The sequence below is a fragment of the Panthera uncia genome, chromosome F1 (assembly GCF_023721935.1).
Source record: "Panthera uncia isolate 11264 chromosome F1, Puncia_PCG_1.0, whole genome shotgun sequence".
Lineage (NCBI taxonomy): Eukaryota > Metazoa > Chordata > Mammalia > Carnivora > Felidae > Panthera > Panthera uncia.
Window position 1 is genome coordinate 3,715,137 of NC_064813.1, and position 14,867 is coordinate 3,730,003.

The 14,867-nt window shown below is 38.1% G+C and overlaps 1 protein-coding gene across 1 annotated transcript in view; it reads left to right on the plus strand.

Moving 5' to 3' along the window:
* SMYD3 (SET and MYND domain containing 3) overlaps positions 1 to 14,867 on the plus strand; it is a 647,391-nt gene that overhangs the window by 134,354 nt on the left and 498,170 nt on the right. Inside the window, exons 3-4 of the mRNA XM_049635131.1 lie at positions 11,771 to 11,878; positions 13,396 to 13,453. Coding sequence (XP_049491088.1) covers positions 11,771 to 11,878; positions 13,396 to 13,453 — 166 coding nt within the window. The remainder of the gene's footprint in view (positions 1 to 11,770; positions 11,879 to 13,395; positions 13,454 to 14,867) is intronic.

Genomic DNA, 14,867 nt, shown 5'->3' on the forward strand with positions numbered 1-14,867 from the left:
GCATTTATAACTTTAAACAATATGGGCAAGCCTTTATTTATGTTTAATCAAGTATAGTAGTGTCCCCTTATCCGTGGTTTCCCTTTCTATATTTCAGCCGCAGCTCAGAAATACTAAATGGAAACTTCCAGAGGTAAACAGGTCATCAGTTTTAAACTGCATACTGTTCTGAGTGGTGTGGTGAAGTCTCACGCTGTCCCAGCTGTTTCACTCCGTCCCACGTGGGACGTGAATCATCTCTTTGTCCAGCGGGTTCACATTGTCTACACTACCTGCCTGTTGGTCACATATAGAGGGTTTGGTGCCATCCACAGTTTCAGGCATCCACTGGAGTCTTGTAATGATCCCCCCTGGGTAAGGGGGATTTACTGTATAGATAGTATCTCTCGATTCCCTACTTTCAAAGGTGAAGATATTAGTATTCCCACTCATCCCTCTGTCTCTTATCATTCTGTGTCCAATAACTTGCCACCTATACCTTCACTTTTGTCAAGACTAATATTTATATTCTGTTCTGGGACACAAAGTTAAGTCCTATCTATTAATTGATTCTAAAAGTTCAAAATCCATAAGCACTTATAATAAGTGATTTTGAAAATACCACTGTATAGATTCATATTCAATGAAGTTTCATTCAAAGACCCACAGATTGATAATCTGACTGAAATTATATGGAAATGCAGAACACTTAAACTGAGTCCTTTATGTAAAAGGAGAGCAAAGTTGGAGGATTTAGACCACCTGACTTGGAGACGTAATCTAAAGCCACAGTTATGAAGAGAATATAGTACTAGCATTAGGATTGATGTATAGAGCAATGAATAGAGTCCAGAAATAGACGCCGTTCTGTTTTCTTTCATCTGATAGTCAGGTGCAGTCACAAGATGGAAAGCAGAAGCTCAGGAAAACAAAGTTTCTTATACTCCTAGGCCCTAGAACAGGAGGCATGGATTGCCATACAGGGCCACATGTAGAACCCTCACAGTAGTCAGAGGGAAGGTGGGAGCAGGGGGAAGCTGAGGCTGGAGCCTTTATTAGGCTTTCTGTGGGAAAGGCAAAGCAGAGCAGGCCAAACCAGTTAGGACTGCCTAGTTTATGTAATTCCTGAGGGTTTTGGATTATAGGCATGGTCTCTAGTTGCCTGGTACTTGGGTCTACTTACTCTAGGACTTTAGCAGAGAGCCAAGGTAGGGCTCTGGATTGGTTAGTTTGCATGTTATAGGCACACCCCCTGCTGAGCTCTTTGCTTTTCTAGGAATTGGCTAAGGAGTTGTGTCCATAACTTATTTAAAATGTTCACCACTTGGGGCTCCTGGGTGGCTCAGTTGGTTAAGTGTCCGATTTCGGCTCAGGTCACGATCTCGCGGTTGATTGGTTCGAGCCCCACGTTGTGCTCTGTGCTGACAGCTCGGAGCCTGGAGCCTAGAGCCTATTTCAGATTCTGTCTCCCTCTGTCTGTGTCCCCTGCTCGTGCTCTGTCTCTCAAAAGTAAAGAAATGTTAAAAAAAAAAAAAAAAAAAGTTTCTGACTCTTGACTTTGGCTCAGGTCATGATCTCGTGGTTTGTAAGTTTGAGCCCATGTGGGGCTCCGTGGTGAGCATGGAAACTGCTTGGGATTCTTTCTCTCCCTCTCTTGCTGCGCCTCTCTCCCACCCATGTGCACTCTCTCTTTCTCTCAAATAAATAAATAAACAAACAGTAAAAAAAAAAGAAAATGCAACTTAGTAAGATAGCACAGTAAAATGGGTTTGATTTGAATGGGTTTGAACTTCAGTAAGATATACAGCAAAGAATACTCAACATCATTAGTCATCAGAAAAATGAAAGTTAAAACCCCATTGGGATACCTTTACATACCCATTAGACTAAAATGCAGAATGCTGACTACACCGAGTGCAGACCGGGTTGTGGATACCTCATAGTCCGCTGGTGGGAGTGTAAATATAGAACTGCTTTGGGAAAGTTTGGTAGTTTCTAAAAATGTTAAGTGTACACTCACCACATAAACCTGCAGCTCTGCTCCTAGGTGGAACATGCACACACATGCACATGCACACATACATGCGTGCACACACACACACGCACACACACACACTGCATATACACACAACTAGCCGTAAGAAAGAACCAACTACTGCTACCTGAGGCAACATGAGTGAATCTCAGAAACGTTACATGGAGGGAATAAAGCCAGACCGAAGGACGTAGTGCTGTTCTGGAGTTGGCACAGCTCGTGTATAATGATGGCGACCAGGTCACCGCTTACTCGGGTCGGAGGGCTCGGATGGAAAGGGAGACAAAGGAACTTTGGGGGTAATGACAGTCTCTGTCTTAACTTTGGTGTTGTTACAAGGATGTGTGTATATGTCAGAACTCATCAAGCTACACTCTTGAAATTGGTACATTTTATTGTAAATTAGTGCTCCATAAATTGTTTTAAAAATACCACTTACCGCAGAGCCTTGAAGTGTGCCGAGGTATCATTTCCTCCTCTGTAATAAGGGCTCACAGCCTTTACGCCACTTGAAGAATGAGGTGGCTGCGGAGGCGGCCGTCGTAGGAGGGTGAGTGTGGGGCGGGAAGACCCAGTAGAAGTTCTGATCTCTGCATCAGAAACAGGAGCGTCAGATGCAGCTAGATTCTCGACTCTGACCCTCCTGTGCTTCCTCACAGTCATTCCAATAGCAAGGAGGTATTTTGACACTGTTTGGTATAAGACTTTTGGGTAAGTCTCTCTTTTTCGGCTACTTTCAATCCCCTTCTGTGCCTGACATTTACTCTTGCTGCCGGGTCCCAGCTGGAGTTCTCCCTGGCAGGTGGCTGCCTTCTCTGAAAAGACTCGGAAGGTAACTGCCCTTTGAGGCGGCCTCCGCTGCCCTGTTTCTGCAGCCTGTCTTACCTCCGGTTTCTGACTTGTAGAAAGGACGTTAAACTCCTCATTTGTTGATGGCTCTTCTAATCCACTTTGGGAGTTAAAAACCTGATGCTTACTTGGGCTGGGGAGACAAAATATATGTGCTCCATTGCCGTGTTCAGCTAGAACACAGTGCTGACGTTCGGATTAGTGTGGAAGTTCCTTTCACAGAAGATTGGAAGTGTGTAGAGGTGAGTGAATTATTTTGCCTTTCTAGATAAAATATGTCACGTAGGCCATTCCATCCTGATCTGACCTCTCACTAAATCAGAGGTTGGCAGACTTTTTATTTTGTAGTGGTCCAGGTGATAAATATTTTAGGCTTTGTGGGCCGTAGATTTCTTGTCATAACTATTCAACTCTGCCGTCATAGTGTGAAATGAGGGAGTATAAACTGTGAATGTGGCTGTGTTTCAGTAAAACTTTACAAAAGCAGGTGGCAGAATGGATTTGACCTGAAGTCTGCACTAGATGATGGCTGACTGACTTTGGGGCACTAATATTATTAACTGTTCCTCAGTTAATCAGGAAACTGTAATTTCCATTTTCCCGAGAAATAATACTTGTTGTTTCTTTTGTCAGCTTGATGCCCTACGACCATTCTCCTACCCTACTCCATCTTTATATTTGGCCCTATCTAATTTGATTAAGCCTAGTGGGAAGGTCTAGATTTGATATAGCACTCAGTAAGCTTTTAAGGTGATAAGTCTAACGTCTATCACTAGGTCTCTCTTGTGCTGTAAGGAGATTTTATGCAAGATTTTAATCAATACCTGTCAGTCAGCTGTAGCTTGTTAGACACCTGGCTTAGCTTTCTGGTTTTCCTTTTCCAGAATCCAGCTTTGATCTTCATGTATCTATCAACCTGCAGTTCAATACTAGACTACTTTTGAGGCATGAAGATAGAGATATTGTTTATTTGCTATTAAATGGTCTGTAAGTGATTGGAAAACTGTTGGGTCTCTTTTCCTTCCTGCAAGTTGCAGGGCAACTCAAGTATTCTCTAAGTTTTGCTTATAGGAAATCTCTGTAAATATTGATTGTGAGTGGAATGAATCATGAAAATGTGGTAAAAAAATTGTAACAATCTTCCACGCCAGAAGGTGTTCAATTATTGATGACAAACACGTTTGTTGAATAAATGGCTGAAAAGAATTCTCTTTTTGTACATTTTAAGCCAATTTCTTCATCCTTTAATGATCTAAAATTTGAGGAAAATACTCTCTAAATGATCTAAAATTTGAGGAAAATTTTCAGCTCTATGTAAGCCTTATGTGGACAGGCTTCAGACCTATTTTGACATAATTCATAATTCAGATTATATGTTCCTGTGATTTTACAGAATCATAGATTTTTATAATTGAGAGGCTGCCTTAGACATTATTGAATCCAGTCCTCTTACAAAATGAATGTCTGGGGAGCCCCGGTCATGAATTAGATGTGTTTTACTGAAACCAGTCTCGATATGCATTGTAATACTCTATCCCACACAATAATAAACTGCCCTAAGATGAGTATTTACTGTAATCAAAACCCAGTGTTTAACAGTATTTTTTTAAAGTTTATTTTTTATTTATTTTTGAGAGAAAGCTGGCGAGTGTGAGTGGGGGAAGGGAGAGGGGCAGAGAGAGAGGGAGAGAGAAGATCCCAAGCAAGCTCTGTGCCATTAGCACGGATGTGGGGCTTGAACCCATGAACCATGAGATCATGACCTGAACCAAAAACGGAAGTCAGACGCTTAGCTGACGGAGCCACCCATTTGTCCCCAATGTTTAGTGGCATTTAAATGGGTTGTTGAGCTGTAGTGATCATATCCAAGGAGGGGAGGGGAATGTCATAGTAGTGCAAAGGCTATTTTGTGTAAGAAAGTTGAAATAAACTGATTTTCTCTTTCCGTTTTAACATCTCATCAATTCTCTTCTTTAGTAATCAGGACCATGTGAGACTGGCCAGAGAAAGAGTTGTTAGGATTTACTGTCCTTTCTTCCTTTTAGATGGCATTAATTTCAAATGATCAATGATAAGTATATAGTAAGTTATATCTTCTCTAAATGGTACTGGCTTTAGAAGAAATCATCAGATGTCTGTCATCTGGTAAATGCAAGATGTACCTAATTGGTAGTACACTTACTTTAAAAAAATGGATGTGAATGAAGATAAACTGATAAAACAGTTTACTGAGTAAGTCTTTGCATTACAAATGGTTTCATTGAAGCGTGTTTTTTTTTTTTAGCATTTAAAAATTAATACATTTAAGCTATTCTTTGAGTTACAAGCAGATTTTCAAAAATATTTAAAAGAGTTTATTGAACACTAATTTTGCTCTCTCTTTCATATAAAAATGCTTCTCCCTGAATCACAGTTACCAGACATAAGAAAGATAATGATATTCGCTATTGTTTGTAAATATAGTAACATGATATTTGTAGAAAATTCAAACAATATTGGGACAGCATAAGGAAAAAGGCAAAAATAGCTTTTTCTTTTAGGAAAAGCTGAAAAATTATTACGATTCAGTTTAAAAAAAAATGTTCATTTATTTTGAGAGAGAGACAAAGAGAGAGTGTGTGTGCATGAGCAGGGGAGGGGGCAGACAGAGTCCCGAGAAGGCTCCATGCTTTCAGCTCTGTCAGCGCAGAGCCTGATGCTGGTCGATACCCTTAACTGTGAGATCATGACCTGAGCCGAAATCAAGAGTCTGACGCTTAACCGACTGAGCCACCCAGGCGCCCCCGCCAGTTTTTCAGTTTTTTAAATAAATGTATGATGAGCATTCTTACACTTATTTCTGTACACCAATTAGATTTGTTAGGATTAAGTGTATTGTAAATATTATTCGTATACCAACAATATGCATATTAAGATTTTTGGTGTTCATTACCATACACCTATGAGAAAGATTAGAGAACCTTACAGTTCTACTGATAAGGCTGGAGCGATCTAGACCGTAGACCCTAGACTCTTCCAAATGCTGTTAGTTTCATTCATAGTTGCTACACTAATGGACCACCTGTATTACCTTCTTTCTGTTAGCATGCCTTTGATCCCTGGTGTGGTTTGTCTTTTTTGTTTATTTTTTCTTTCCTTTTTAGGCATGAATTTCCTATTCATGTCCTAGGCCGGCTTGCCTGTCTTTCTTTCTTTCTTTCTTTCTTTCTTTCTTTCTTTCTTTCTTTCTTCCTTCCTTCCTTCCTTCCTTCCTTCCTTCCTTCCTTCCTTCTTCCTTCCTTCCTTCCTTCCTTAATTGAAATATTCATCCTTTCTTTAGTTATTTTGTTAGGACCTCCTTTTATTTTAGAGACATTTAACACTGTCTTTCTTATACATTGTAGACTTTGTTTTCTTGGTTTGGCCTTTATCTTTCAACCTTGCTTGTGGTATTAGGTTTGTTCTTTCTGATGTACAAAAGTTACTTATTTTTAATGTAGTTTAATATGTACTTCTTTTCCTTTTTGGGTTTTATGTCCTGCTTAGAAACACTTTCCCTACGTCAGTATTATAAAATGTTCATTCTTATAAGACTGTATAATAGTTTAATAAGTATAGAAAAGTACTTTTTTGTTTCTTCTATTAGTATATACAGTAGCCTTTTTAATTTAGTCTAGATCGGTGGTTTTTTCAAACTTAGCTACATATGGAATCACCCTCAGTGAATAAAAAGAATTCAGACACCTGATCCTGTCTCGTTACTACTGTCAGAATCCCTGAGGTTGTCCCAGGCTGTGTGTTTAAATAAATATTTTTATGTCTGTGTGTGCTGTGTAGCATTGTTCTAGTTCTACAGTTTTGAGCTCTCATAGACCTAACTCTAGCTTTTTATAATACTTTTGGTCTTCTGTAGTATCTTGAAATGAAATTCTGTAGTAAATACAATCTACCTAGTTACATATTTTTAAAATTCAATATCAATGTAATTCCATAACTTGAATGTAAAGGAGAAGGAAAATGATGATAACTTACAATAAACTAATATATTATATATTATATAATGCGTGCTCTCTCTCTGTATACACACACACACACACACACACATACACACATACACACATACATGCTCAGGCATGACTGGACTGGAAGACATAATTAAGAAGTCATATACTTGCATCTGTACAGTCACCTTGGAAAGGGAAGTACAAAATTCAGGATCAGAAAGCGTGTGTTATTGCTAACTCCAAATACCACCGGTGGTGTTGCCTTCAGTGATATGCTTTTATAAAATATTAAATAGCTTTCACTAAAGTTCCTAAAATGCAATCTTTCCTTGATTTACCTAGAAAATTCAGTGCTATCAAGGCTGTGTAAAAACAAGCTCTTCGTTTTTTTTATGTGAAACAAGGCTTAGTTCCAGGCTTGGATGATTACAAACAAGTTTTTCCCCTCTGTAGAATGTTTTATTGGACTTTTAATCTTTTTTTTTTGTACATTTATTTATTTTTGAGAAACAGAGTGAGACAAAGCATGAATGGGGGAAGGGCAGAGAGAGAAGGAGACACAATCTGAAGCAGGCTCCAGGCTCTGAGCAAGCGGTCAGCACGGAGCCTGATGCGGGGCTCGAACCCACGAACTGTGAGATCATGACCTGAGCCGAAGTCAGACACTCAACTGACAGAGCCACCCAGGCACCCCTGTTGGACTTTTAAAATTCATCTTGGATTTGGAACGATTCTTCATCGTGTGGAATTATCCTATACAGGGTGCCCGACGCCTCCGGTTCCTGGCCACTAAGTGCCCATGGTTTTCTCCCCAAGCATCCTAACAAATAAAATCACCTCCATAAATTTCCCAAACAACCCTCAACATTAGGGTTACCCCCATTTGGGGCTACTGGTTTGTTCGTTTGCTTGTTTATTTATTTATTTGAAAGAGAGGGAGAGAGAGAGGGAGGGAGAGAGAGAGAGAGAACGCATGTGCAGGGTAGGGGCGGGAGGGGGAGGAGAGAGAATCTTAAGCAGGCTCCTTGCTCAGTATGGAGCCAAATGCAGAACTTGATCCTAGGAACCTGGGATCATGACCTGAGCTGAAATCAAGAGTTGGACTCTCAAATGACTGAGCCCCCCCAGGCACCCTGGGAGCTACTGGTTTAGTTTATGTTCTGTATCAATATAAATACTACCAAACATGAAAATGTAGAGATTCTGAAGTTGTTTTTTGAGTCATTCATTTACCAATACATGGAATTGAGTCATAGATGTCTTCATTTCCTTTTTTTTCATCTCAGACTCTTTTTTTCCCATTGTTTTTGTGTCTTAATGCAATATTTAAATTTCCTTTGTCTTTCATGCTAATTTGTGCCTATTGTACATTATTGTTAGTTTTCAACTATGAGAACAGAAAACATTACAGCCAGTATTGTGAACAAAATCTTAATTACATCCTGCATTTCAGTAATGGAAAAAAGTAGGAAAAAGTAAATCAAGAAGGTTGTCTTTGAGAAAATTGGCAGATAGATTATGAGCTGTTGAGGTCTAGATCAAGGTTATAGTTTGTAGAATGAAGATAATGCCTAATGTTTTTGTAAGATTGTAGAGTTTTGCTTCAAAGTCAAATGCAGTTCCTTACAAGATTGCTTTCTTAGCCTTTTCTGTGGTCTGCCTCTGATAGTGAGCCTCATAGTAAGATATGATGGTGAAGCTGAACAATAAATCCTAATAATTAACATTTTAGAAACATGGTTTTAATATCATGGTAAGATAGGAAGTAGACTGTAAAGTTGACACTGTGCTTTAGACCAGTTTTAAGTGGTATGATTGCTTTCTGTGTTTATTATATAGATTTGATTTGGCTTTTAGATGAAAAGAATGAATATCTTTTTGCTGAAGAAATGGGGAGATACATATGTTCTCTGGTGTTTTCACCTGCAGCAATTTAGGAATAGCCTTAAGAAACATACTGTTTAGTTTCTAATTACTGTTAAGAAATAAGAACTCAATATTAATTATGCTAAAGACCTAAAGTTGTTTTGAGAAGAATTCTCCAAAATTTGGATGTTTATTTCTAAATAATGTCCCCTAACAGATCAACTGGTTTGTTACCTAGGGGTACGTTTTGTAGCTACTTAACCCTGGTTGAGCTGTCAGGAGACTGAGCTGCTCCAAACGTAAGGGGGTTATGGATGATCTCTTATACTAGCAAGTATTGATTAAAATATGTTCTTAAGATCTTTTGGTCCAAATGGTCTCAGCTTTATTTTGGTAGGTGCAGTCCTTTGTCATCTGGACACTTGCTCGGGTTTTGAACAGGGCCAGAGTGCTTTCTCAGAGACCCATTGGCACTTGTGGTTCATTCCTGCCCGCATGGCCAATGAAGGCATCTGTCAGGCTTCTCAGCTTTTAATACTGAATGAAAAGTCTTCCACCAAAGTCACGGTTCTCCCTTCAATCAGAAGTAAAAAATATCAGCACTCTAGTTTCCTGTCAGTGTGAATGATTATGAATTCAAAGATCACATGAAGGAAAGTATGTAATAGCTAATATATCACTAATTTAGTTTATCTGAGCCCATATATACCAACCTACCTTCCCAAAGGATAGCAGTAACAATCGTGAGAAACTTGTGTTAGCTAATTTATACGTTTCTTTAATGCAGAGCTTTTTAGCAAACTGAACTTCTCACAAACTAAATTACTTCAGATCTCTAAGTGGGGTATACATTATGTAGCATTTTTCAAACTTATTGGACAATGGAAGTATATGTTTTTTAAAAATATTTTATTTACTTTTGCAAGACAGAGACAGAACGTGAGCAAGGGAGGGACAGAGAGAGAAGGAGACACAGAATCTGAAGCAGGCTCCAGGCTCTGAGCTGTCAGCACAGAGTCTGACACGGGGCTGGAACCCATAAACCATGAGATCATGACCTGAGCCACAGTCGGACACTTAATCAGCAGAGCCACCCAGGCGCCCCCGGAACCATGTTTTTTTTAAGTGATCTTACACATGTTGGTAAATTGCTAATTGCTAGTCTAAGACTAGCCCCTTAAACAAATAGAAACATTTTCTTTCCCTGAGTTATAGTTTAATAGTACGCCTTTTAGTGAGTAGGGACATTAGAAGTAGCTATATGAAGGCCATTAGAACTATAAACTGTTTTTGAAGACATTGTCCAGTACATTAATTAGCATTCTTGGGATAAATTCCTTCTGTGATTTGATAGTTGGTAAGGCTGTGTGTTTTTCTTTCCTGTCAGATGAGAGTTATATAAGCCATTATGCTTTTTTTTGCCTAGCCCAGATCAATTTAGTGCATGAACATGGGACTTACTTAGCTCTCCTGTTTGGCATACTAAGAATTTTTACTCCCCTTTTATGTTTACATAGCTTGGTAGTCAGATCCCAGCCTTACTTTATTAATCTTTAATAGAAGATAATATCTACCGTTTGGATTTTTGTGACTATCACGTGAACTACCGTTTTTTAATTGCCCACCCATGTGTCTGACATACTGTAGGATGCTCAATAAATGCTAGAGGACTATTTTTTTTATAGATTTAACATTTTCTGTTTCTAATTTTATAAACTTATTTCATATACATCCTTACTTCGAAGCAACTCAGTCTTATTTAGAAATGAGTGAAGTATAAATACTAAAAAAAAAAGATTGCAAACATCACATTAAAAGCATTGCCATGGTGGATATAAAGAAATGAAGTGAGGCAACCATGGGTAGAGTTGGTAAAAGAGGTGAGACACCCCTTGTAAACAATGTCTTCAAGATTAGAATTATGAGGAAATAGCACACGGGCCACAGTTTCATACAGCAACTCAGCAGGGACAGTGATTCTGAACAAAATGCTGGCTTCAACTTGAATCAAAGTCCGTTTTCAAAATAGCTGCTGCACTTTTGAAATTTTTGGTTGCACTGCATGTTTGTGCTGTGGATGGAAAAGGGAGTTCCTCCTGGAGGAATGTTAATAGGGCCAGAAGTTGGGAGGCACGTTTATAGTTTGTGAAGCAAGAATGCCTGTGAGCATCAGGCATTTCAGTGATGGAACTTCAGCCCTGTTGGAATAGAACATATTAGACGTTTGGTCGAACTGTCTCCCGCTCACAGGGGGATACTCTAACATTTCTGACCCTAAGACTCAGGGAGAGTCCATAATCTACAGTGTTGCAGGATTGGTGACTGGCTCACTTTTCAGTCTTTTCAGCCACGCCAGCACATGGCTAGGATCATCAGTTAAGCGACCATGAAATTTATCATCCAGACCACACTTTTCAGAATGAAAAGAGGCACTATTAATTGTTAATGATTAAGCCAGGACCACAAAATAAATAAAACACAACGGTCCTGGGCAAGTGACATTTAGTCATTTTAGCTAATAACCCTTTTCTGTGTTGTCTTTAAATACGGAGGGTTTCATATTTATTGTATGTTAGCTCTCCTGATATTTTTGTACTCACTGTAGCAGCACAGAAACTCAGAAAGCTGTCTGCCCTCTTTTAATTTTCCTGAACCATGTGTTTATTTTCTAATTTGGTGAGATATTTTCTTTTTGTGTTCAAAATTACCATCTATTATTGAACTCTATTTAATCAGCTAAAAGACTATCTTATACATTATTAAGTAAGCCATAATGATTCTTTCTTTGGACTCCACCAGCCAGGTAATAACCATGGGGCATATTAAAGGACAGAGTGGGAGCATAAGCCTTGGTGTCCAGCCTGGTAATTGCATGCTTGGCAAAGACTGGATCCTGCATGATTAACAGTATTAGAATATTGCTTTCATTTTCTATTACGCAGTTCTATTTAGGCTGTTGAAATTAAATTAGTGTTGATGACTCTCAATGTTCAAAGCCATTGTAAATGAAAGTTACATTTCTCTGTCACATGTTCCCTCCCCACTCTTGTCTTAACAGAAAAAAGCTTGGCAAGACCACAAGCGGGAATGCAAATGTCTTAAAAGCTGCAAACCCAGGTATCCCCCGGATTCCGTTCGACTTCTTGGCAGAGTTGTTTTCAAACTTGTGAGTATAAAATTCGTGAAATATGCTGGGGGTTTAATTTAGCCAAAGCTCTTGAAGTTGCAGGTACTATTCATATTTAAGGCTGTCTTTAAACGCATATGAAGGGAGAAGGTAGATTACTCCAGGGAGTATTTTAAGACAGAAACTTGCTGTTTTGCTGTTAGTCAGCCTCAGTGGTGGTGAGGCAGCACCACCTTTGAGGGCCCTCTGTGTGTGTGACCTCCCGGGAATAGAAACACAAGGTCCTGTATCTAAGGCGTGAGATGCCAGTGATGTCTGTTATGTTCCCTTCATTACTTTTCGACTGTGAACTAATGCACTAACTTTTTGGTTGCTTCTTCAAGTGAGGCTTTAATTAGATGATAATTAATCTTACATGAAAGTGTGATTATCTTTTTTTTTTTTTAATAGCCAGGTTTCACTGAAATTGTTTCTTCAGCCCTTTCCCCTACTTTACCAAAACACTCACTAGATTCTTTGAAATAAACCTCTGGCAATACCCTCCAGACCTTTTTTTGGCCAGAATTTCACATGAATATCTCTTTCTCAAATTATTTCAGTCTCCAGCTTTGTTCTGTCCTGTTGGTTATTGACTTTTATTGGGGGGGGGGCTATAAAATTTAATAGAGAGTTTTAAGAATGTAAAAGTATGATTACACACTTAAAACTAACAAGATGTTATGTGCCAGTAACATCTCAATTTCCAAAAAATGAATGTGGAATATGAAATGGGCATTGTCTTTGAACTGAGTATATGACATCTATCGTATAATTAACCACTATTTGCAAATGTATATATTGTGTTGAACTAAAAAATACAAATTTATTTCAAAGCGATAATAAATTCATATCAACTTTGTTATTATGCATTTCTTTAATCTCTGTGATCATTATAATATTTGAGTCTGAAATTTTTTTTTACTTTATTAATATTGAAAAGATAGAGAACCAGGACCCACTGCATCAGAATCTAATAGAAAGCAATTATAGTAATAGCTACCTTCTGTTGAACACATCCTATTTCCAGGCCCTGTCCTAATTGCTTTACACGATAGACCTCATTTTTCCCCATAACAACCCAGAGAATCAGGTGCTATGATTACTATGTTTTAGATTAGGAAAGGTGAGATAGCTTGTTCAAAGTTTTACGGTTTGTAATAAATTATTATTTTATTCATCCATCTCTGCTTTTCTATAGTCATTAGTAGCAGAATCCTTACAGTGATATAAATCTGTGGGTAGAGCTGGGGAAAAAGAAATAAAAGTATGAAATTTGTTGTAAAAGAGTTTTCCATTTGGAAATTAAACTAGTAGATTAAGTCACAACTTAGATTTTATTTTACAATTGTTACTGATTAAATAATTCAACTCTAAGAAAGTGATGAAGAGAAGGAATATATAGAAAGTTGTCTTTTTAAACGGACTTTTATTAAAATATCTAAAGATAATCAAATATATTCATTTATATATTAGAGCACTTGAAATTGTTTTTGGTGTTTGCCCCCTTTGCTTCATAGATGGAAGAAACACCCTCTGAATCGGAGAAACTTTATTCATTTTATGATCTGGAGTCAAGTAAGTGGTTGTCTATATCACCATCAAAAGAATCCTATCATTTATTTGCTGACCCTGTGTGTTGCTTTCTTTTTAACATTGCTTTTCTTTCTCTTTATTATGTGAGGCAAATCTAATAACACTTTTCATATTTTTATCTACGACTGACTATTTATTTATTTATTCCAGGGTAGTTTTGGCGATTTAGGAGTTTGTAAAGAACCATAACCCACTCTTAGTTTCTTTTTGATGTCCAGGAAGAGTGATGTGAACAAGGGGGTTCCAGGGAATTTTTGGATCCACTGGTCCTTTAGATAATAAGGAAAGTAGAAGGTATGGCTGACTTGGGCTGTCTGACAGCATTGAGTGTTGTTTTTCTTTTGAACTGCCACAGTGGTGGCCGTGCTGTTTGGGAACACTGAACGGCCTTCCAAATCAGAGTGTTCAGTAAATGTAGGGTTTATTTTTCCTTCTTATTGGCACAGACCCTCTTCAGTGAGGTTGTAAATGACTTCACCCCAAAGTAGCTAGACCTTGTAGGGTAAATTTTGCCACACAGTTTAGTATTTCTGGGTGGAGACCAGTAAGAAGATGATCTTGTATAGATTTATGGTTATGGGATCCTAAGTGCCAGTGATAATAAATTATTATTCAAGAAATCATGGGGTTAATTATTCCGTTGAACAAGTAATTTAAAGAGAATATGTAGACCTGACACGAGCAGGAGAATTATGCTATAGTTCAACTTGATGTATGTTTTCAAGTTTTAATAGAAAAGTAATTAGTCATTTTTTCGTGTTATATTATGACTAGGTAATTAACATCTCTTGCAGTGAGTTTTACTGTTAACATTAGCCCTGCTCAGTAGTGGTTTCACACGTGCTGCCTTAAGTACAGTGTTCTCAAATGTTATTAATTGTACACTCCTTAGTCTTAACACGTTTTTGTGGTACAGATTAAACTGAGTTTTCAAAGGGGTGATATTTGGATAACTACTCTTTGGAACCTTCTCCTTCTATTTGGGTTTTAGCAGCACCACATCTTTTTTTTTTTTTTTTAATTAATTAATTAATTAATTATTTTTTAAATTTATATCCAAGTTAGTTAGCATATAGTGCAATTATGATTTCGGGAGTAGATTCCAGTGATTCATCCTCTTACGTATAACACCCAGTGCTCATCCCAACAAGTGCCCTGCTTAATGTCCCTCATCCATTTAGCCCAACACCCACCCATAACCCCTCCAGAGCAACCGTCAGTTTGTTCTCTGTATTTAAGAGTCTCTTCTGTTTTGTCCCCCTCCTTGTTTTTATATTATTATTGCTTCCCTTCCCTTATGTTCATCTGTTTTGTATCTTAAATTCCACATGTGAGTAACGTCATATGGTATTTGTCTTTTTCTGACTGACTTATTTTACTTAGCATGATACATTCT